The sequence below is a fragment of the Felis catus genome, chromosome A1 (assembly GCF_018350175.1).
Source record: "Felis catus isolate Fca126 chromosome A1, F.catus_Fca126_mat1.0, whole genome shotgun sequence".
NCBI lineage: Eukaryota > Metazoa > Chordata > Mammalia > Carnivora > Felidae > Felis > Felis catus.
In genome coordinates this window covers 52642726-52663995 of record NC_058368.1, presented here as the reverse complement: position 1 = coordinate 52663995, position 21270 = coordinate 52642726, and the positions used below count along the sequence as shown (strand labels likewise).

General features: G+C 45.0%; 1 protein-coding gene and 1 long non-coding RNA gene across 12 annotated transcripts in view; both read left to right on the top strand.

Annotated features, from left to right (window-relative positions):
* Positions 1-410: 410 nt before the first annotated feature.
* Positions 411-7035, top strand: POU4F1 (POU class 4 homeobox 1). The gene is made up of 2 exons (XM_023252424.2): positions 411-1133; positions 1828-7035. The coding sequence occupies exons 1-2, from the start codon at positions 1011-1013 to the stop codon at positions 2968-2970; spliced, it is 1266 nt and encodes a 421-aa protein (XP_023108192.1). The 5' UTR covers positions 411-1010; the 3' UTR covers positions 2971-7035.
* A 1100-nt stretch (positions 7036-8135) lies between these two features.
* Positions 8136-21270, top strand: part of LOC109498710 — a 93668-nt gene continuing 80533 nt past the window's right edge. For 4 of the 11 annotated variants that reach the window (XR_002741636.2, XR_006595849.1, XR_006595850.1 and 1 more), the window contains exons 1-3: positions 8139-8599; positions 9679-9806; positions 11800-11970. This is a non-coding gene — a long non-coding RNA (uncharacterized LOC109498710). Of the gene's footprint in view, positions 8600-9678; positions 9807-11799; positions 11971-21270 lie in introns of all 11 variants that reach the window. The other 7 variants (XR_006595852.1, XR_006595846.1, XR_006595857.1 and 4 more) reach the window with 6 other exon arrangements.

Sequence of the window (21270 nt, the reverse complement as noted above, 5' to 3'; positions counted from 1 at the left end):
TGTCACTGTCGGTGCCTGACACAGTTATATTCACAACAACAACAACAACAACAAAGTATGCGGAGGAAATTAAATTATATGGAAATCAATAGCGTCTGACTGCTTCAAACAAATGTCTGTCACCGCGATTATCCTCCAGGAACCTATTTATAAACCTTGAAAGAAACGGGTTCTTGCAGCAAAAGACAGCGTCTTCTGCATTTCTGTGTTGTTATTTATACTGTATACAGAGGAATGCGCGGGCATAATTTAACATACAAATATCCAGCTGTATACATTATATAACAGCTTGTTAGACATCCCGGAGTGGAGGTGTGCCTAAGTAATGCGCATATATTCAGGGCTTGCGGTGGGGATGGGGGAGAGTTTGAGAGAGGGAAAACACCACCGGGCTTGTGAGCATCTTGTCTTTCTCCCCCTAAAAGGTGCGTACCCTCAGACAATAGCTAGCCCTTTTGATCTTTCCAGAGCCGCGGTGGGAAAGGTGAGGCGTGCAAGTGCGCATGCCCGGGTAGCTACAGGTGCATCACCTGCGCTGTCCTTGCTGGTGGTCACTATAAGAGCGGCTCCCAAGCGCCTGTCGCGGCCGGGAGAGCGCGCGCGCGCGCGCAGACGCACGGCGCCGCGGAGAGAGAGAGCGCGCGCCAGACAGACAGAGACAGCTGATGCCTGTCAGCGCTGCGGGGCCGGGAGCTCTCGCGAGAGCTCCCCGAACCGGCCGCGAGAAGTGGGGCTCAGGTGTAAGAGGAGTGCATCCCGTCGGCGCGCGGGGCTAGAGCTGTAGGAGAAGTGGGATCGCGAGGCCGGTGCGCGGCGCTCTGCACGGTCAAAGGGAGCGCCGGGCGGCAGCGGCGGCAGCAGAGGAGCAGCAGCAGCCCCCGGCGCGGCCGCCGCCTCCGTGCCGCCAGCCGCCGCGGCTGCAGCCTCCGAAGGGAGGCCGGGGGAGCCGGCGTGCGCACTTTCCGGCAGACTTTCGGAGTGTTTGTGGATTTACATGCCAAGCCATCAAGATGATGTCTATGAACAGCAAGCAGCCTCACTTTGCCATGCATCCCACCCTCCCTGAGCACAAGTACCCGTCGCTGCACTCCAGCTCTGAGGCCATCCGGCGGGCCTGCCTACCCACGCCGCCGGTAAGCGCCCCACGCCCGCGGCCCCGGCCCGCGCGCCTGCCCCCTCCCCGTCTCCGAGACACTGCATGTCGGGTGCTGGTGTGCGCACAGGTCCAGGTGCGGGGATTTGCGGGCAGGGATTTTTAGAGGAATCCCGCTGCGAGGGACGTTTTGTCCAGTGGCGCTTAATGTCGTGTTCCCGTCGCCTCTGCCTCTGTGTCGGGCGCCTGCTATCAGAGTGGGGAGCGCCGGGGCCGTGACTCTCGACTTCCCTCCACTTTCTCTGTTAATTTCACGCCTCGGAAAGGCGGTCTCTGTGCGTGTTCGGGTGCGTGACACGGGTCCCCAGCTGCGAGTTACATCTCCATTTCTTCTTCTTTTCCCCCTCCTTTTTGGTCTCCCACGCCGGTTCCCGGAATGTGTTCTTGTGTTCCCCTCTCCCCTGCATCTGTCCCCCTCCCCACACATACGTCCCCACTCATCTATCCCCCCTGTCTCGTCCCCAATGTGCCCCCATTCCGTCTTTCCTGTTCTCCACTATCCCCACCCCCGTTATTGTTATTTTGGTTGCTTTGTGTTTGGTTTGCCCTTTGCTTGTGCTTTCCGGCTTGTGTGTGGTTTTGTTTTGTGTTTCTGCTTTTTTTTTGTTGTTGTTTTGTTTTTGTTTTGTGTGTGCGTGTGTGTTTTGTTTTGGTTTGGTTTGTGTCGCCTGCAGCTGCAGAGCAACCTCTTCGCCAGCCTAGACGAAACGCTGCTGGCGCGGGCAGAGGCGCTGGCGGCCGTGGACATCGCCGTGTCCCAGGGCAAGAGCCACCCATTCAAGCCAGACGCCACGTACCACACGATGAACAGCGTGCCATGCACGTCCACGTCCACCGTGCCGCTGGCGCACCACCACCACCACCACCACCACCACCAGGCGCTCGAGCCTGGCGACCTGCTGGACCATATTTCGTCGCCCTCGCTCGCGCTCATGGCCGGCGCGGGTGGTGCGGGCGCGGCGGGCGGCGGCGGCGGCGCCCACGATGGCCCGGGGGGCGGCGGCGGCCCGGGGGGCGGCGGCGGCCCAGGCGGCGGCGGCCCCGGGGGCGGCGGCGGCGGCGGTGGCCCGGGGGGCGGCGGCGGCGGCCCGGGCGGCGGGCTGCTCGGCGGCTCGGCGCACCCGCATCCGCACATGCACGGCCTAGGCCACCTGTCGCACCCGGCGGCGGCGGCCGCCATGAACATGCCGTCGGGTCTGCCGCACCCCGGGCTGGTGGCGGCGGCGGCGCACCACGGCGCGGCAGCGGCGGCGGCGGCGGCGGCGGCCGGGCAGGTGGCGGCGGCGTCGGCGGCAGCGGCCGTGGTGGGCGCGGCGGGCCTGGCGTCCATCTGCGACTCGGACACGGACCCGCGCGAGCTCGAGGCGTTCGCCGAGCGCTTCAAGCAGAGGCGCATCAAGCTGGGCGTGACGCAGGCCGACGTGGGCTCGGCGCTGGCCAACCTCAAGATCCCGGGCGTGGGCTCGCTCAGCCAGAGCACCATCTGCAGGTTTGAGTCGCTCACGCTCTCGCACAACAACATGATCGCGCTCAAGCCCATCCTGCAGGCGTGGCTCGAGGAGGCCGAGGGCGCGCAGCGCGAGAAAATGAACAAGCCCGAGCTCTTCAACGGCGGCGAGAAGAAGCGCAAGCGGACTTCCATCGCAGCGCCGGAGAAGCGCTCCCTCGAGGCCTACTTCGCCGTACAACCCCGGCCCTCCTCCGAGAAGATCGCCGCCATCGCCGAGAAACTGGACCTCAAAAAGAACGTGGTGCGGGTGTGGTTTTGCAACCAGAGACAGAAGCAGAAGCGGATGAAATTCTCCGCCACTTACTGAGGGGGTGGGAGGTGCGGGGCGGGGCAGAGCGGGGAGCTGAAGGGGCTTTTCGGGAGCTTTCTTTGGGCCTGCTTCCCCCTAGACTTGGAGTGTCCGTTATCCTGCTTGCATTTGGGGAGTCCCTCCTCGAGCACTCTCTTCCACCCTCTCTGTGCTCCCTCTGCCCCTGATCCTCCACAGCAAAGAGGACTGGGTGCTGGGTGTGGACACCCAAGAGCCAGGTGGGGGAAAAAGAGGGACCTTTTGGGTGAGCGGGGAGTTGAGGGGAAGGAAAGCGGAGACTGGAGGAGGGGTTTTGAGGAGCAGGTTGGTTCTGGGGGTTGGGGTGGGGGGAGAGTGGGGAAGAGTAGGGAAATGGACTGTTTTTGACCAGAGACACTTGTCAAAATCTCCTGGGGACCAAGGAACTACGTACAAAAACAAACCTACCAACCACCAAAAAACAAAAAAAAACAAAAACAACAAAAAAACCTAGACAAATAAAGACAAACTAAAACAAAACAGAACAAAAGCAAAGAAAAAATGCTTTAGTAACTTAAGTCTGGGGAGCCGTATTCTGCAGCTTCATTACCCCCTAAGGAAGAGAAAAAAGAGCACCACCATTATTACCACCAACCCCAACCCTACATACATGAACTGAGTTAAAAACCGAAAACTAAACGAACCAGAGGGTGAAATTCTGGGTAGCGAAGCTAGTTGTTCTGTCTCAGTGTTTACTTTTTCCCTCCAAGTGTCACCTCCACCCCATCCCTGTCCTCTTTGATTTATTTTTCTCGCTTCCAATGAGAATCCAATAGCTGCTCTCCATTTGCTGGAAAGTGAGTGGGAGCACAGGTGAAAGGGGGAGGGTGGCTGTTCAGGGGTCCCAAGTTTTCTGGTGACCTGGCCTCTACTGTGGCCTGGTCACTGTCATGTGGGGACGGTTAGGGAGAGAGAGACACACACAGTCTTTGAGCTGACTAAAAGGCAGAATTTAGGGGTCCCGAAGTATTTTATTCTAGTGAAGTAAAACCATTTTAGCAAGGTTTTTCTCTTTTCATGTTTGCTTTTGTATCTAAGATCTGGAAAACATTATTTCAAAATAAGCTTCCTCCCCTCCCTGGCCCCCCCTCCCCATGGACCGTGCTGCCCCTTCATTTATTTTTTAGTGTGGTTTATTTTAAACTACCTACTGATTCCCGCCCCCCATTGATTCAGTTAGACTGATGGGGTGGAAGACACTAGGAGAGATACTCTGTCCCATTTTCTCCCCAGAACAAGACCCGTCTTGCTCTTCTAGGTACCCTTTCTTTCTCTTTTAGAGAACATGAAATCGTTGAAATCCGAGAAGTTTCTGCTTTCAATTGGAGCAGGACTTGGCTGGGAGAAAAATCAACTAAATCCCAGAAGAGAGGAAGACAGGTTTAAAGCCCTCTGTTTGTTTCAAAGGGGTCTGCATGTTGGGGTGGAAAGCAGAACAACTGTGTTTCATTATTATTATTATTATTATTACTATTATTATTATTCAAAAGTAATTTATTGCTGGGGATAAATGTTGGGTAGCAAGAACTTTAATTTGCACTATCAGTCTCCCAAATAGAAAATCATGTATAGTATTTCATAGTAATAATCAAGATACTTTATGAACTGATGGATTAAAAAAAAAGAGAAAGACAGTTGAAGGTGGTTAGGTAAAATGCGTGCTTGGTGCACAAGATACTCTTTCGATCTCATGTGGAGATGGTTTATTACCATCCTTTAATAAGAACTAAAAAATTAAAAACCGGACAAATGAGGAAAGGAAAACTCTGCCATTTAACAAGACTGAAATCATGCATGATCTGAAAGGTGCAGAAAGAAACACAATTAGGTCTCACTCTGGTTAGGCATTATTTATTTAATTACGTTGTATATCATTGTTTGCAGCGCAAACATTCTATGCATTTGAAACTGAGCACTAAACTGGGCTAGCTTTCTGATAGACCGTTTTGTGGATAGTGTGATTTCACAGTCTACTGCCTGTTTTCACCGAAAACACAACATTCTTGTCATATTCTTGTATTTAGAGGAAGAGGGGAAAAAAAGGAAGATTACTGTAAATATTTTCTTTAATGCACACACTCACACAGTGGTTACAAACTGCCAGTGTTAATCCTGAAATGTCTCACGGATTGATCTACCTGTCCATGTTATGTCTGCTGAGCTTTCTCCTTGGTTATGTCTTTGCTCTATTACCTTTTCCCCCCTCCCCACTTCTATTAGAACCATTTCTGTGCGCCAAAATACAACAGGGGGATGTGTCCCAGTATGCTTACAAATAAAACATAACTGAAAGAAGAGCAGTTTTATGATTTGGGTGCATTTTTGTTTATACTGGGCCAAATCCTGGTAGAGCCGGTCAGAAAACAAGACTCAATTCAACCACAAATACAGGGGAGGATATTGAAAGGGGGATAAAAAGTGAGGAAGGGGTGAGAATGATGTATTTTTCTGCTGAATCAGAATTCACTTTCAGATAACTCATGTGAAAAGCGGTGCTCTGAATAAAATGAATTCTATATTAGTTGCCTGTGTTTATCAATTTTTTTTTGAACTACAGAAACTCTTAAACCACAGCCCTCATTTCAGAGTGCTGGGAGGTAATAAATAACCAGGTACCCCCCCCCCCCAAATTAAATTGAGGTTCAGGGAAAGAGGCATTTGAAGGTTTGTGTATGTTATCCTAGCCTATAAACATTTCTTAAAAAGTAAATGACTTTCCTTTGGAAGTTAATAAATATTAAAAAAAAATCATCCACTGATCTGCCCAGCCACCATGTCAAATGCTTCTGTTCGTTTGGAACATTTAGTGTGCCACCTACTGCTCCAGAAAGACCAGAGATACTTTATTTCCTGGTGACCCAAGACTAAATCAGATGCCAAATGTACAAAGTTTCTTAATAGCTGGGATTATATCTTCTGACATCATCCTATTTTAGCCAAATCTTTTTAATTTCACCGGCAAATCTGTGAAACAAAACACTTGATGTTCAAAACAGAATAGTACATTTAAAAAGCTGTGATTTTAAACAGTTGTTAATGTTTAAAAAAAAGCACTAGAGGTATTTTTAAAAATAGATCTCTTCCATCAAAATTGATTTGTTTCTGTTGTTGACTTGAAATGTCATCAAAGTTTTTAATAAAATGCATTTGTAAAAAAAGAAGCAAACAAACCATTATTTTATAGGAAAGTATGACCGGATTTCATTGTTGGAGAACCAGGAATGAACAAATGAAAAGATTTAACAAAGGCTGTTTTTTTTTTTTTTAAATCTGTTCCAAACAGGAATGTTGCAGGCAAATACATTTGTATTATATAATGATGACCAATGTATGTAATAAGAACTTAAGCATTTGTTTTGTATTAAGTAAAATCCTTACCAAATAAAAAGACAATATTATGTTAATAAAACATAACGAAAACACATGCTTTGCAGAGTTTCCTATTTTATGTAGTAGGAAACTGTGCAAAACAAGAAATGCTTTGCTATCTAGTGAGTGAATCTGTGTATTGCGGGAAGGAATAATAAGACTATTCTATGACACCTTTGTCAATTTATGAAGAAGCAAGCAAACGTCCTCCTTAAGCAGGTGCAAAGGCTGGTCACTCAGCGGTAGCTGTCCTTTCAAAGTTTTCTGGTTGTGAAGAAAAACCACTCTAAGCAGATTCTGAAACCAGACGGTGAGTGGAAATAGTAAAATGTGTGGTTCCCATACATTAAAAAAATAATCTTAAAGTAAGTTGGAGACAGTGGGGGACTTGTGCTCCGTTTATATTTCAGCTTCTCAGGAAATCCAGGCGGTAGAAGAGTAGAAAGGGCAAAAGAAAAGCAAGCATGAAATGCACCTGCCAACGTTTATGTCATCCATTCATTTTAAATTTCTTCTTTTCCCCAGCCCTAGCTCAGGGTCCTGCTCTTCTATAGGTCTAAGAAATGATGTCCTCAAGACACATCAACTAACTTCTGAATAGATTGTTTAATGCGTGTTCTGAATTGCTCTCAACTTAGATTACACTCTCATAAATAAACTGTAGGCACCCACTGCCGTGACTGTATCGATTTTTACTTTCTTGTGATACTAAGACTACTTCGGTCGCGTTACCACACGTAGCCACGCCAAGAGAAACCAGGGCGCCCTAGCCCCAGGACTCATCTGGCCAGCTCGCGCCCACCGCCCTCTGCCCTGTCGCCCGGGCCCCTCGCGTCAACCCTGCATGAAGCATCCCTGCTCCATCTTTAACAGGGATGAGCTTTCATAGTCGAGTCCTTGAAGTTGGAATTGCGAGTTCTGACTCTGGCTAAAAAGCAGTGTTCCCCACCCCATTCGAGCTGCCTTGGTGGCCAGCGGGATGATACGGGTGATGACCACATCTATTATCTGGTACGGTTCTGCTTATCGGTGTTACTGGCGCCTGGGTCTTAGCCCCACGATGAGAGAGCCACGTAGAGCTCGCCGGCGGTTTCAAAGGAGACCGCAAGCTTAATTGATTTTTTAAAAAATAGCAGCCGAATTCTAATTCTCGCGGGGAGCCTCTTTTCCACCTGCGAGATAAGCCTTGTCGCAATAATTACGTTATTTAATATTTGATCAAACCTTCGCGCCACCGCGGCTGGCGGCGCCGGGCCGGCTCACGCCCTCTGGGGCGGCAGTCGAGCGGCGCTGCCGGAGCCGGGCCGGGAACGTGCGGCGGGGGCGCGCGACCGCCCCGCTCCGGTTGCCTTGCCCTTTGAATAATTCATGGCTTGAGAGTTCTGGAAATTAATAAAATGAATGATAACAAGAAGCTAATTAAAACTTTCATAATTGTTGTCAAGTCAGCTTGATGGGAGACGGGCAGCCCTCCCTCTCCCTCGGCCCGAATCTGGAGGATCTGTAGGGCTGGGCTCCGGCGGGGAAGGGCCTCAAAACTGGAGCGGACAAGCGCCCCTTGGACTCAGGGAGTTATTTCGGCGTCCTCCTCGTGGGGCTGCTCCCTCCCCTCCAGCTGCCGCGGTCCGCAGCTCACTTGTCATCCGGGGTAGACTTCGGACTTCTGAGCGGGTGGATTGGCGGGTGCCGTTTCAAACCACAGGCAGAGCTGATTGGGTCATAATTTGCAGCCAGGAGAGACCCGCCCTCCCCCGACCCGTATAGGGTTCTCCCTCTGCGATGGAAACACCCGCCCACCCGGGGCCGTCCGCGCGGGGAATCCCAGCGCCCCAAGCGTGTGAGCCTCCGCCAAGCGACCGCAGGACGCCGGGTCTGCACCTTTCCACCGCTTGCCGGGAGACTCGCGGCCTGGAAGCTTCCAGCCACCCGAGGCCGCAGTTTCTCTCGGACGGCGGGACAGCCGCTGGCCGGCAGGCCCAGGCAGGGACTTGGCCTGGCCGCAAAACGCCCTGACCGACCAGCGGTCCAAGGCCCAGTCGCCCGGCGCGCCTGCGCAGCGGTGGCAGGTGGCGCGCGGGGCGCGGACCGCGGGGAGAGCGCGGGGCGGACGCGGCGCGCACGGTGTGCGCTGGGGGCGCGCCGAGCTCGCACATGCGCGCTGCGTGCTCTAGTTCCTGTCGTGAGCTGAGCTGGAGTTCCGCAGCTGGTAATTAGGCGCTCTCGGGTCCTCTCCCGCCATGTAAGTGCCTTTGAAGATGTCCCGAGAGAAAAGGGAAGGGACTAGTGTCTTACCGAGGTTAAAAATACTCTCCTCCCCACAGTTTGCCTAAGTCAACTGGACGCCTTAAAACACCAAGAAACTTCCAAAACTGGTTTACATTTAAATAATAATTGGGAGGAGTGAGACCTTAGATTTTGGTTGTTGTTGTTAAGGTGCACACCATCAAAGCCCTGTTATGGATTTGAGTTTATTAGGCAACGATTTGTACCCAGGGTGCGAGGAAGCCTGGCCACTCTGCTTCCGTCCGGGAGAATTAAGTAGAATCCTGGGTCGCAAAACGGAGGTTGAAAAATCTCGGTCCAAGAGAAGCTGGCAAAGCACAAATTCGTGCGTCCAGCGTCCTGCCCCTGCAAAAAGCGCCCAGTCCCCTTCCCAGCCCCAAGCCGGAATGCCCCGGAGGTCGCTTCTCTCTGATTTACAAAGGCAAGAGGATTGGAAGACCAGAAGGGAAACTAAGGATGCTAAGAGAGAGCTAGGACAGAGAAGTGGCAAATGGAAGGAGGGAGGAGGAAGACAGACTGCCCGCATTGGTTAGGTAAAATGAATTACAAACAAAAGTTTGGTAACTCTGACTCCTGGTTTTAGTGCAGCGTAATGTACACAAACTTTTGTAGGCATGGATCAGAATTAAACAAAGTGTTGACGATTTCCAGCCGAGGAAATACACTTTCACCAGTCTCTTCCCACCCTGTACCCCCTCCGCCCCCGCCAAGTGTTGACAATAAACATTTAATGAAGGCAGGGACCTGGCTGTCTCCAGTCAGTGTCAGAATACTTTAAGCAGACCATTAGCAAGGCTTCTTCCACTTCAAACATTGCGCGCTACACTCTAACAGTATATTTAAAACAAAACAAAACAAAGTGTGAGACAAATAATATGCTTATACGGATATTTTAAGCGGTCTGCAGTAGTTCTGATACCCCCGTACCGATTAACAGAAACCAACTCATTGTAGATTACTCGTGCTTAAAAAATGTTAAATACAGTTAATGCAATATTAATCGCCCTTTGGTGATATAAAATGCAATATTTTCAGACAGCTATCGAGCTTTTCTAGAGGAAGAGCTGATGAAAAGAGTCACAGCTGAATAGTGGAGAGAAAAAGCCCGGTATTTATTGCTTTTGTTTGGCTTTTGGCTACAGAGACAGGAACCTTCTAATGGGGTAAGGACATTTATTTTATCTGCAATCTATTGCTGCGAGAGCAGGGGCGGCAGATGGGGCTGGTGCGATATTCACAGTGTAATTTAGAGCAAATCCTAATAACTAATAATGATTTATGTTAATTTTGATCATTTATGCGACTTTACGAAAGCGTTGTCATGAACGAAAGAGAAAGAGAAGCAGAATGTAACAAGGGGCTCTGAGGCTGAGATTGGACCTCAACTATCTTGCTTAAAATACGTTTTATGAGTTAGCAATGGAAATGCAGGCATTTTAAAAAGCAGGTAGGACCTATTTAACTTGGGCAGAGAGTTATCTCCCGGGGGCGTGCATTTCCTCTGAAAATGTACCTAAATGAGAGGAAATGAAACGCCTTTGAGCGAGAGTCTCTTTCTTCCCAGTTTTAAAGAAAACAGATATGTTTCGATTGTTTCATTTGCTTATGTTCAACTAAGGGATTGTGTGTGTGTGTGTGTGTGTGCGCGCGCGCGCGTGCGTCCGTGTGTGCGTGTATGTGTGTGCGCGTGCCTCCGAGAATCAAGTGTGTGCGAGGCATGAACGCGCGCGGGGGTCTTCCCTCCAAAATGTAAACTGAGCCCGGTGTTTGAGAGCCGGCTGAGCCCCTGTGAGCAGACTATTGCGCATCGCCGCCACGCCTCATGCAAAAGTTTTATTACTAGCTGCTTAAACAAGTTGTTGTATCTTAATCTTCACTCCCATCTGATATTTGTTTGCCTAGAATCAACTTTTGAGAAGCTTTCCAGTCTCTACCTCCTCTGCTTTTCTCTTCCCCCAAGGGATCCTAGGGCTTTTAAACTTAAAAGTGCATCCCCCTCTCCTCATCCCCCTGGTAACGTGGCGCGGGTTCAGAACCCCAGGGGCTGCCGACGGGACGTAGTTCTGCCCAGGAACAGGCGATTTTCGGCTGCCACGCAGTGCACTGCACAGGGTCGGAGCGATTTTGAAAGGGAGGGTGCGCCTTGCTCGTGGCAATTTACTTTTTCGGTTACCTTTTGCGCGTTTCAACGCCTCGAGGCTATAGTTTGAAAGTAAAACAGCATCAAAGCACCTCCTTATTAGCTCTGTATTTGAGAAATCAGAAGATGAAACTACCTAAAAGGTTTAATAGGGCGGAACAGCATTTATTTGCCAAGCAAACAGCCAGAGTACAGTTCAAAAGGGGTACAGTGGTTTATCAGCAGGAGGCTGGAATAAGAACGTTGGGTAAAGCGAATTTCTAGCTTCAGTTATGCCGTTAAACCGTTAAAGTGAATGAAATAAGCTTCAAGTGGGATGCCTTCTTTGATTTTGTATATCATCTCCCTCACCAGATGTATATGTGTGTGTGTATGCACACACACACACACACACACACACACACACACACACACATATATATATATATATATATATATATATATATATATATATCCTAGAGGCTTTCCCCACCTTCAGAGTTATTGTCAAGACTTTTGTTTGTAAACTTCCAGGTTTTGTAGAGCAAGAATAGTTACCTTTCCAAGAGCTTTGATCTGCAAATGTATCTAAAATATTATCACATCTTTTAAAGTTAAAATTTTCATTATTTTCCTCCTCTTTTTCTTATTTCAAAGCTACAGATGTAAAAATGCACTTAAGTTCTTCTACGAGGGAAAAGCATCAAGCTACATGATGCAGAGGAGTTTATTTCTTAAACATTCTACTGTATTTTATTTTTGCTTTATCATCCCTATCAGTAACTGTTCTGTAATCGCATTGTTAGTATTTTTGGCATAAAGAGGACTTTAAACAAAATAAATCTTTAAACAAAATAAATCCAGGCAGACGACGCTGCCTGTTTACTGATAATACTCAGGAGCTGACGTGTGTTTGTGAGCTTGAAGCTGTATCTCCACGTGCATATCCATGTACAAACAGATGTAGGCACAATTTTACTGTTGTTGTTGAATGTAACTGAGTCTCATTTCTAAACTTTATTCTGGTTTTGTCCCAGTGTTTCAGCACTAGAAGCAATGCTTAAAATTGAAGAATGGTGCATTATTGAAACTCTCTATCAAACAGCTCTGGGGTGCAGCCTTTCTGAAAACGCCGGCTCTCGATGAGGTCTGACTGTCTGACTGCACATAAGCCCCTAATATGTTAATGGCCGTAGGGGATGCCTAAGGTACTATCTCAAGCTGCTTCGCACACCATATGTCAGGCCGTTAGCCACATGGATCTATTAATCAAAAAGAGCTGGAGAGGGAGGAGAGGGTCTTCGAAAGGGGGAGAATGAGAGCAATGGGGGAGGGGAAGAGGGGTAGAGAAAGCGTTTTAAACCCCCATCATTCCCATTTCTTTTATTAAAAATGAATAAAAATAGCTAAAGATTCAACCAATGCAAATTTTTTTCTGTCGAGTTAAAGACTGTTCATAAATCTCTGCTAGAAGAAATGAAAGAGTATCTGGCTCTATTAGAAAGGAATTTCATCTGAAAGATCTTGTTTAGGGTTCCTTTATCGCAAAACTTTTATAAGAAAGACTTGATACAAAAAAATGTTGTTTTGTTATATAGGTTGTTTTGTAGATGAGCTTTATTAAAAGTAGAGGGGGAGGGGGAATGGGGCAAATATGTGTTTAGGGGATGGCAGGGGGTGTGGAGGGAGGCACCTGGAGCATTTGTAATGAATATGTAATTTATTAATACAGATCTATGTATACAGTAGAGTTTTCACCACCGTAGTTCTTCTGAGAGTAAATATAAAGTGTTTACATTTTTATCCCTTTCTTCAGGCTGGCTTTATGATCAATGAAACTTCAGAGTCTACAGGGTACAAAAAGTATTTAATTCTTTTAACGGGAGAGGAAATGAGAAAGTATTTAAAACTCCCATCTTTCTCATTTCTGCTTTGTTTAGAACTATCTCTTGTCCTTGAATGTTAAAAACAAATTTCGGTTAGATAAATAGTTTAGAAAGTTTGCACAACCTTAGAAGTAATTATGTCCTCAACGTGGAGAAGGTATAGATGAGTAAGTCTGCTACAGGTGAATGAAACATTGAGTCTATAAGAAAAAAATTACATTCTTTCTTGAAATGGTGAATATATTTTTCATGTGCCATAACCTAACATGAAAGTGCTGATGTTAAAATCACAAACAGAGCAATGAAAGGAAAACATATAGACACTTAGATTTAAAAGTTGCATTGTTTTCATGTGTGATGCTACCTGGGGATACAGAAAATATAAAATCAAATATCAATTAAGGTATTGTTATTGTTTTAATTGGTAGTCAATGATGATGAACCATATGAGGACTTAATTCTGGATTATCAATTTTAAGTTTCAAAGTGTATAATTATAAAATTTAGGAAAGGATACCCTTGAAAATGATTTTTAATGTCATTATTAGTAGGCATTATTTACAGTGTTAATTTATAGTATAATGGAATGACCAAAAAGTTTATTGATCATAGGTTTTAAAATATATATGCAAATGATTGACTACTTATATATATATTTGAAAGCATAGATTATACATCCGTATCATAAAACATCTGTCATTAACGTAGATTCATAGGACTCTATTATATTGGACTTGCAAAAAAGAGAGCAGAATGCTCTTATTTATGATTAAAAAATATATTGAAAAAGATACTTGTGAGATTGTGCTCAGTGATAAACAAAAATTATATAAATGTCATCTATTGCATTATTTATAGAATATTAATGGAATACTTTATGCTGTATATTAGATTGGATATGTTAAATATTCTTAATTTTTACAGAGGCACCTATTTGTGTTTATGTAGAAGTAAGGTTCTCAGTTACAAGGAAAGGTTAACATTGGAAGTGCCAAAACACCAGCACATTGTATTATTTGGTTTGGCTGGAAAATCATCTGTAACTCTTTTGGAAAAACAAAACCAAAAAAACCATTAAAAAATGGAGAATGGTATTGTATAGAACTGCAGTGAATCTGTAAATATGAGAGGTTCTAAAGCACTATATTTCATCCAGAAGATGATGAATACATAAAAACAAGATCATCCTGAATTTCAAGAGTAGCTGTGTAGACAGAAACACTTATTATCTTTAAATTTTGGTGCATGCACACTGGCCTTCATTTCTTTCCCTGTAGTTAAAAGGTAGCCCATATATCTGTCGCTTTGGGTTTCCAAAGACTCGTAACTTAATTCCTTCAGGCTATTCATCAGCACAGTAATTAAACTAGCAAATGGATGTAAATAAAGTGAAATTGGTTTCATGACAGATGAGGCGAAGAGGCCTCTGACATGAAACAAGGCAGGACAATAATGATTTCAACAGCATCGGGCTATGGAAGGAACCCCAGCTGGATTTATTAGATGCTGCAAGTGATTTGCTGGAAGCGGGCAAGACATGAGCACTCTTTAATTTGACAGGAATTTTGCATCCTAAGGAGCATATTGAAATATAAATCCAGAAACAAGTTCAGGCAAACTGTAAACAGATGTATTATTGGACTGAAGATACTATTCAATATTAAAAAAAGGAAGAAGAATAGAGAAGTAGTAGAAGGGCTTCAATTGCACAACTTATTAATCCCGAGGAATGGCAAATAATTATGAAACATTTCTTTCTACTTATGAATTCTATTACTATTGTAGGGTTAGCAATTTTTGTATTTTCAGGTTTTTTTGGGAAAACAACTAATACAATAGATGATTTTAAAAACCAGCATATGAAAACATCTGTAGAAATTATGGGTATATGCATACGTGGGAGGAGAATATGGCAGACTGGGAGAGGAGCCTGGATGGGCAACTTATTTTACAGAATACAATTATTACTGCATTTAAATAAAATCTGGGATAAAGATCTGGTACCAGTTTGTTGCCTCTAGCAGTCTGTGTCTTGATACCCAGAAAGCAAATTTCTAGCTACAGAGAAAAATTGTGTCAAGCCCTTGATCAAATGTAGCCTTAAAATCAAATGTAGATTTATCCTTGCAAAATAAGCAGTTCCATAGAATAGGGGGGACAAACTATGGCCAAAAATTGATGAATAAGAGAAAGAGAGGGTAGAAGGAATGAGTTCTTGGCTGGCTCAAGAAGACTTAAATGGAAATTAAGTCACCAATTCCACTGCAATCAGGAAGTCCCACACAGAATAAATAAAAGAGATTTTCACACTAGGAGCAGATTAGCCCCTTTCTCCATGAAAAGATGAGAAATGAACTGTTTTATGCTTAAATGTAATCTCAATTATTTAAGCCCCCTTTTATGACGAGCTAAAGCCTTCATGAATAGTGCCCTTCCTTCCCACAAGATTCACGCAGGATTTTCAGCACCATGGCCAGTCCCCCTCCCCAGTCCCGGGAAGGGGGGTTGGGGTCTGCCGCTTTGGGGAGAAACTGAGCCATTGACCCAGGAAAGGTGAAATCTAAATACTCCTGAAAGTCTACGGTCGGCTTAATTATTTAGCAGTGGATTCAGATCCGCGAGTGGGATACTAACATGGCCCAAGCCCTCAATTCTTTTACAAAGCAGTTTAAGAGAAAGGGGGGGAAAGGGTAGGAGAGTAGGTTATCAAAATTCTTAATGAAAATAAGATATTTACAAAACAAAACTCAGCACCCACTGCATGCTCCCTCCCTCCTAATTGTGGGTGACTTTCAGGCCATGAGGGAATTTATAATGAAACTCAATTGGCTTTCTCTCTGAGCCTGTTTCTTTTGTTGTTGTTGTTGCTTTTAACAGAAAAATATGCCTAATTATTTTAAAGTTATTTTCCAATCACAAGGCACAGGCAAGTCCTTTAATTATAATACAGTCTGGAGAGGGGAAGCATATGGAGGAGAATGTCAAGAAGAGGGTGCCAGGGGCAGATCCTCAGAAATCTGTATTCATTTCTGGCTCTTATTTGTTCAGTAATCTCTACCATCATAACTAAATCTTGAAGCACTGATGTAGTTCGAGTTGTTGTTGACTTAACGTCAAAATTCAATCACTGGGGGTTTTGCATCAGCCGGGCTACTTATTTGTCTAATAAATCCGTCATTTTGTAAGAAAAATATTTGAGCAGCCGTACTTGACCTCTTGGTATCCACAAGTCACATTTATTTCTCCCAGTTTACAAATGCAAAATCGAGATGATCATCTAATGCCTGGAGGAACTGTGTTGATTTCTGATTGGATTTTAGATGGAAATGTCTATTTTAAATACCTTGTGATTAAATTGTACATATAATAGAATCCATGCATTTTAAGCTGATTCCTGCTTGGAAACTTAACAACCCGCACTGCTAGTCACACATACCGATACCAAAAAAAAAAAACCAAAACCCAAAAATGGAAACCCACCCTAAACCTCACAAAATACGAAACCTTCTTTTTCCAAACACTTAACATTCAGCCTCAGTTGTATGACTTTATTAAAACCAGAGTCTTGTTTTTTAAATCTTAAATCTTCTATGGATGGAATCCCCCTCTCCCCCCCTCCCCCAAAATGTTCTAATTCCTGGAGGGTAGGGCTTCATCATCACCATCCCAGGGACAATGCACACAGGAGAATTAATGGCTGGCATTTCAAGCTCAGGGTTGAATCTGAGTGTTGAGTCTACTGCCAAGTTGTAACTCAAGTTCAAGGAAATCCGTATTTCCATTTCTGAGTATTTGGAGTTAAGGAAAATAATGTGTTGACTGAATTAATTTTACTCTTCGATATAGCAATGTGTATGGAGATTGCTTGAAAATATTTGTTCCGCCCCACTCCTACCCCTTCTCCGTCCAGCACCTTTTAATGCAAAGATCCCTTCACAACTCAAGATTCTTTCTGAAATCTTAGACTAGGGGACAAGGGTCCATTGGAGTTTTTCCGTGTAGTGTTGGGGAGAATGAGACACCACCGGGGACCCCTCTGTTATGCTTGACTCAAAAGACAAGTCTTCAGAAATCAGGCTGGAGAACTGATTTTACCAGTTGGTGACGAGACTTGGCTGAGGCCTCAGAAACCTGGAACAACCGATCGCTTGCATTTGTCCACGTGGCGTGTCCTATGGATGCAGTCCCGCCTACTTGGCAAGGTGGCTGCGGGGTAGACTGGGTTGCACCTCGGCTAAGGGAAGAACTGGGCCTGGCAACCCAGTCAAGTTTTGGACCCCCTTTGCTTTTGCTTTCTTGCCCGGGGGTGGGGGGGGGCAGGGAGGGGGAGTGGGAGGGAGGTAGGGGGGTGGGGGAAGGGGGGCGTGTGTGTGTGTGTGTGTGTGTGTGTGTACGTACTTTTCAATAACTAGGGGATGTGTAGAGAAAGTATTGCTCAAGCTTGTTTTTATCTGAAACCGTCGCGGTAGTTCGACCCCGCACGTTAGAGTTCAAGCCTAAGGTGGCCAGTACAGGGGAGGAGCCCCTTGGACCCTCTGCTTCCACCTTCGCTCTTCGCTGGGCTTCCCTTCCTCGGAGCCCCGCGTCGGTTCCACCTGAGTTGGGTGTTCGCATGTTTTCCTCTCCTGCTCAGTTTACTCTCAGGATCCCCGAGACATCAGCTTCTGTCTCGCGGTGATGAAAGGGGTGCTCTTCTCGAAAGTGTCCGAGTTCCCTTGCCAGGGCTGCCCTGGAACTCGATGCCAGCACGCGGCTCCGGAGCCGCTCGCACGCAGGGCAGGGCTGGCGGGGGGGCTTGCGGCGCTCCGGGATGGGACTGTCCTGCTGGGACGACCCTCGGAAAGGCGCTGGGCGCCGCGCCCGGGACCAGTGTCGGGGTGCTCTCGGGCATCGGCTTGTTTCCCCCTGAGAGCTGGAGGGGTCGCTAGTGAGCAGCAAGCCTCGCGCTCCGCCAAGACCACCAGGGGACTTAGGGGACTTCCGGCCTCAACTTGCTATGACCGTGCACTCCTGAAGCTTAGTAGGTGCCTGTTACTGACCCGTCTTAGAGAGGAGCGCTGGGATGAGGAAACTCTACCCGTAATATTAACTTCTGAGCCTTTCTCATAGACATTTCACTTCCATTTCCAACCCCCACCTCGCCCCCCAATCTGATTGCTTCATTTCCCCCTCATAGAATATTAAGACATTTTATACACTTAGAGAAGGACACTAAAATATCCCCTTCAACTCTCGGCCCACCCTTCCGCATGAAAGCGACCATCTACCCTCCCCCAGTTGCCAGGCTTGTGGAAGGTGGATAGAGGAGATTATGTCTCTCTGTGGTTTATGCCATGGGTCCAGCTGGATTTACAGTTTCAGTTTTAGGAGGTGAAGGAATACTTTTTTAGAATGTGACAAAACAGGTCAGACCGAATTGGCAAATTTGCTCAATATTTGTCCCTGTTACAAAAACATACTGCTGGGGGCTTTTCGAGTCATTAACCCATCCCACTCTTTTCTTACTCTTCTCCTTGTCCCATCTTCCCCGTCGGTTCTTGAGAAAAACAGGGGGAGGAGGTGCTCCTGGTTTTCCCTGGACTGCCATCTACTAGAACAGATGTCTACTAGGACTTTGTCTTCAGGTGTGGAGATTTCTGAGGGAATTTTATTCCCTGAATGTGGTGACTATGAGGAGACCAGGGAAGTCTCTAGGAAGGCCCACCTCCCTGGGTTTTGTTGCTGGCTAAAGTTTGCTTGAACCTCCTAGTGGCGTCCAGATTCTTCTCCACCCCCTGTAATACTGAAGAAAGGACTTCTGCATTTCCATTGGTTTTGGGGAGTCAGTCAATCAGAAGCTGGTATGATGTGCAAAGACTTACTAGCCAGCCAAGAAGGCAGCTGTGGTGGGCTGGATAGGCAGGGGATGGGGGAGGACAAGGGTGTTTCAAAGACATGTATACTTCTAAATGTAGAAGACCCTCAAGCTACAAATGCATTAGAAATCATTTCTTGGAGAAACCTTATTTAAATACTCAGACTTCTACTTGTAAGGTTTTGAAGTTACCTTTCCCTGCCGTAAAGTAGTGACAAGTTTGTGAACTTTTTTTTTTAATATGAAATTTATCGTCAAATTGGTTTCCATACAACACCCAGTATGTTTGTGAACTTTTTAACGAGAACAAAATTGGAGGAAAAAAGGAGGAAGTGCTTTGGCATTTGAAAATATTAATGTCAGCTCATGGAAATAGATGTACGACACTGTAGTTATTAACAACTTATAAAATCTTAAATCAATACAAATTAATTTAATTATGATTTGTAATTGCATTATGCATGATCAATTTGAAACACTACATTAAAGATAATTAGAGCTGAGCGCCATCACTCGTCACTCCCCTAATAGCTTAATGAAAAGGAATGTCATGTACCACCTTTGGGTTAAACCTGTAAATTAGGATAAATGCTTGTTTTCCAATAAAAATGTGGTAAAATAATTGTACATTTAATAGACATTTTTATGACTCAATTGTGAATATGTAATGGATTTTTGGGGGGAATTGTATTATTATTTTTTCCATGGACCTAGTTAAGTATTTATTAGGGTTGATTGAGCTGTCAGTGTTTTTTCAGGATCAGACCTCGAGGATTTGAATGAAGACTAACTTTTATGTAAAAATATCATGCTGTCCTCGAAGCTTGTGCCAAGAGGTCACTGCAGATGGAGGTCCTAACTTAGCATAATGGGTTTAACATTTCCATGACATCATCAGGGAATCTGAAAGGAGTCGAAGGATAATCAGAGTGGTCATTCAGAAGAACAGTAAATATTTTATGAGGATATATAGAAGACAGGAAAGATGGTCAGAAAGGTGATTCTAAGCTCCTTAGAGTTCTGTGAAAGAGGCTTCTCAGTTACTTGCAGTTAAAAGAGCCACTGCATATTCTCATATTAGTGAGACACATTCCAGAATAGGACCCAAATTAGGTATTAGTTTGTATATGATTAGTTTTGTTTCATGAACTCTTCATATTTTGTCAAACCACCTGTACTTATCCTTTATATGCTGGCAAACAGGAATACACATTTGTTATTCCTGAGACTGTTTTGGTTTGTCTATTTCCCAATATTGTCCAATACTGCAAGACAGCTTTCTTACTTTTAAGATGATGATTGAAATGAACAGAAGCACGTCAGAGGTGCTTGTGAATTAGATGGATTCAGTAAGCTGTATTCATTATTTGCTTTATCTTCTGCTCTTTATTAAATGATATTTGGATTCTATATTACTACAGGTGTTTTGATGAGATCCACTTTTATCTGTTAGCAAATTTCCACCTCGAACCTCAGGCATGCAGGTATCCCCTGAGTTTCAAAAGTCCACGTTATGCTACTTTGCTTTTATGAAAGACCTACATTAGTACTTGTTTTGCTAACCAAAAGAAATCTGAAGATTTTTGTTTTATGAAAAAAGGTGAGAAGCAAAAATGGCATTCAGAGTTTGTTTTGCACGTGCCCTTATAGAGGCAGCATGCATCCCAAGCAACGAGAACGGCACCCCCAATCCCCTTCCCTGGGAACCACCCTCAGCATCTCAGCATCAAGCAGCCATAGCCTTTGAGCTGTGCCTGTGAACATCTGTGCTTTATCTCAGTTTATTGTGTGTGTCCATTAACAAGACGTGGCCTAAGGTATAAGAAAAATCTAAGAGAGGTAATTTTTGGGGTCTGGGGACTCTCAAAAATTTTTCCATATAGATTAATGGTAATTGAGTCTTTCCTTTACACCAGTTTGGCTTATGAAAACTTTTATAGGAATGCTCTGCTTTCAGTGAGGGGAATGCACACACACACACACACACACACACACACACACACGTATATGTATATATATTTTGAGACAGAAAGAGGGAAGGAGGCTGGGAGGGAAGAAACAATAAAAGAATCCATGAAATTACATAATTTACAGTTTTAAACATTTTCTCTAAATTATAATTTTTATTTCCAGCCAGATTTTACATGAATAAAATAATTTTCTTTTTGTTATTTGAAAAGTAGATGCATCTGTTTTTCGAAACATGTTTAAGTACACTTGCTCAGGTTTACTGGTTTTTGTTTTAATCTCTTTGTATGAATTGGATTAACTGCCTAACACGAACCATTAAACTGGATATTTTAGGCTCATTTTTAGAAATATCAACTGGAATGAGCATTGAGTCTTTCTAAGTTTATTTGTATATTGTTACAAAAAATCATTTTGACGCTTGTGAAGTTAAGAGAACTTTTATCATTCTCTGCAGATATGCATTAGATGTTGGGAAGGGTAGATAGAATATTTTAAACTCTAAGATGTAATCTTCTCTTTCCCTGTCTTGACCCTTTAACATCTTACCCATCCTTAGAACCCCAGATGTTGTCATTCCATGAAGCCTTCCTTGATCTTTCAGCCAGGAAACCTACTTATGAATTCCTAGGCATGTTTTTCTTCTCCTTAGGTACTTACCTCACATTGCCTTCTGTTACAAAGATATGTTTGTGTTCCTGTTTTTCTACCAGAGTTATGGCATCTCAAGAGAACAGGGTTTATCTTTCTTATCTGTATATTTGGCTGAATGTTTAACACAACATGAGTTAAGAATGCAC

Coding starts and splice junctions, on each gene's coding strand:
- POU4F1 (XM_023252424.2), top strand. CDS start 1,011: ATGATGTCTATGAACAGCAAGCAGCCTCACTTTGCCATGCATCCCACC. Junction 1,134..1,827: donor CCTGCCTACCCACGCCGCCG/GTAAGCGCCCCA, acceptor TGTCGCCTGCAG/CTGCAGAGCAACCTCTTCGC.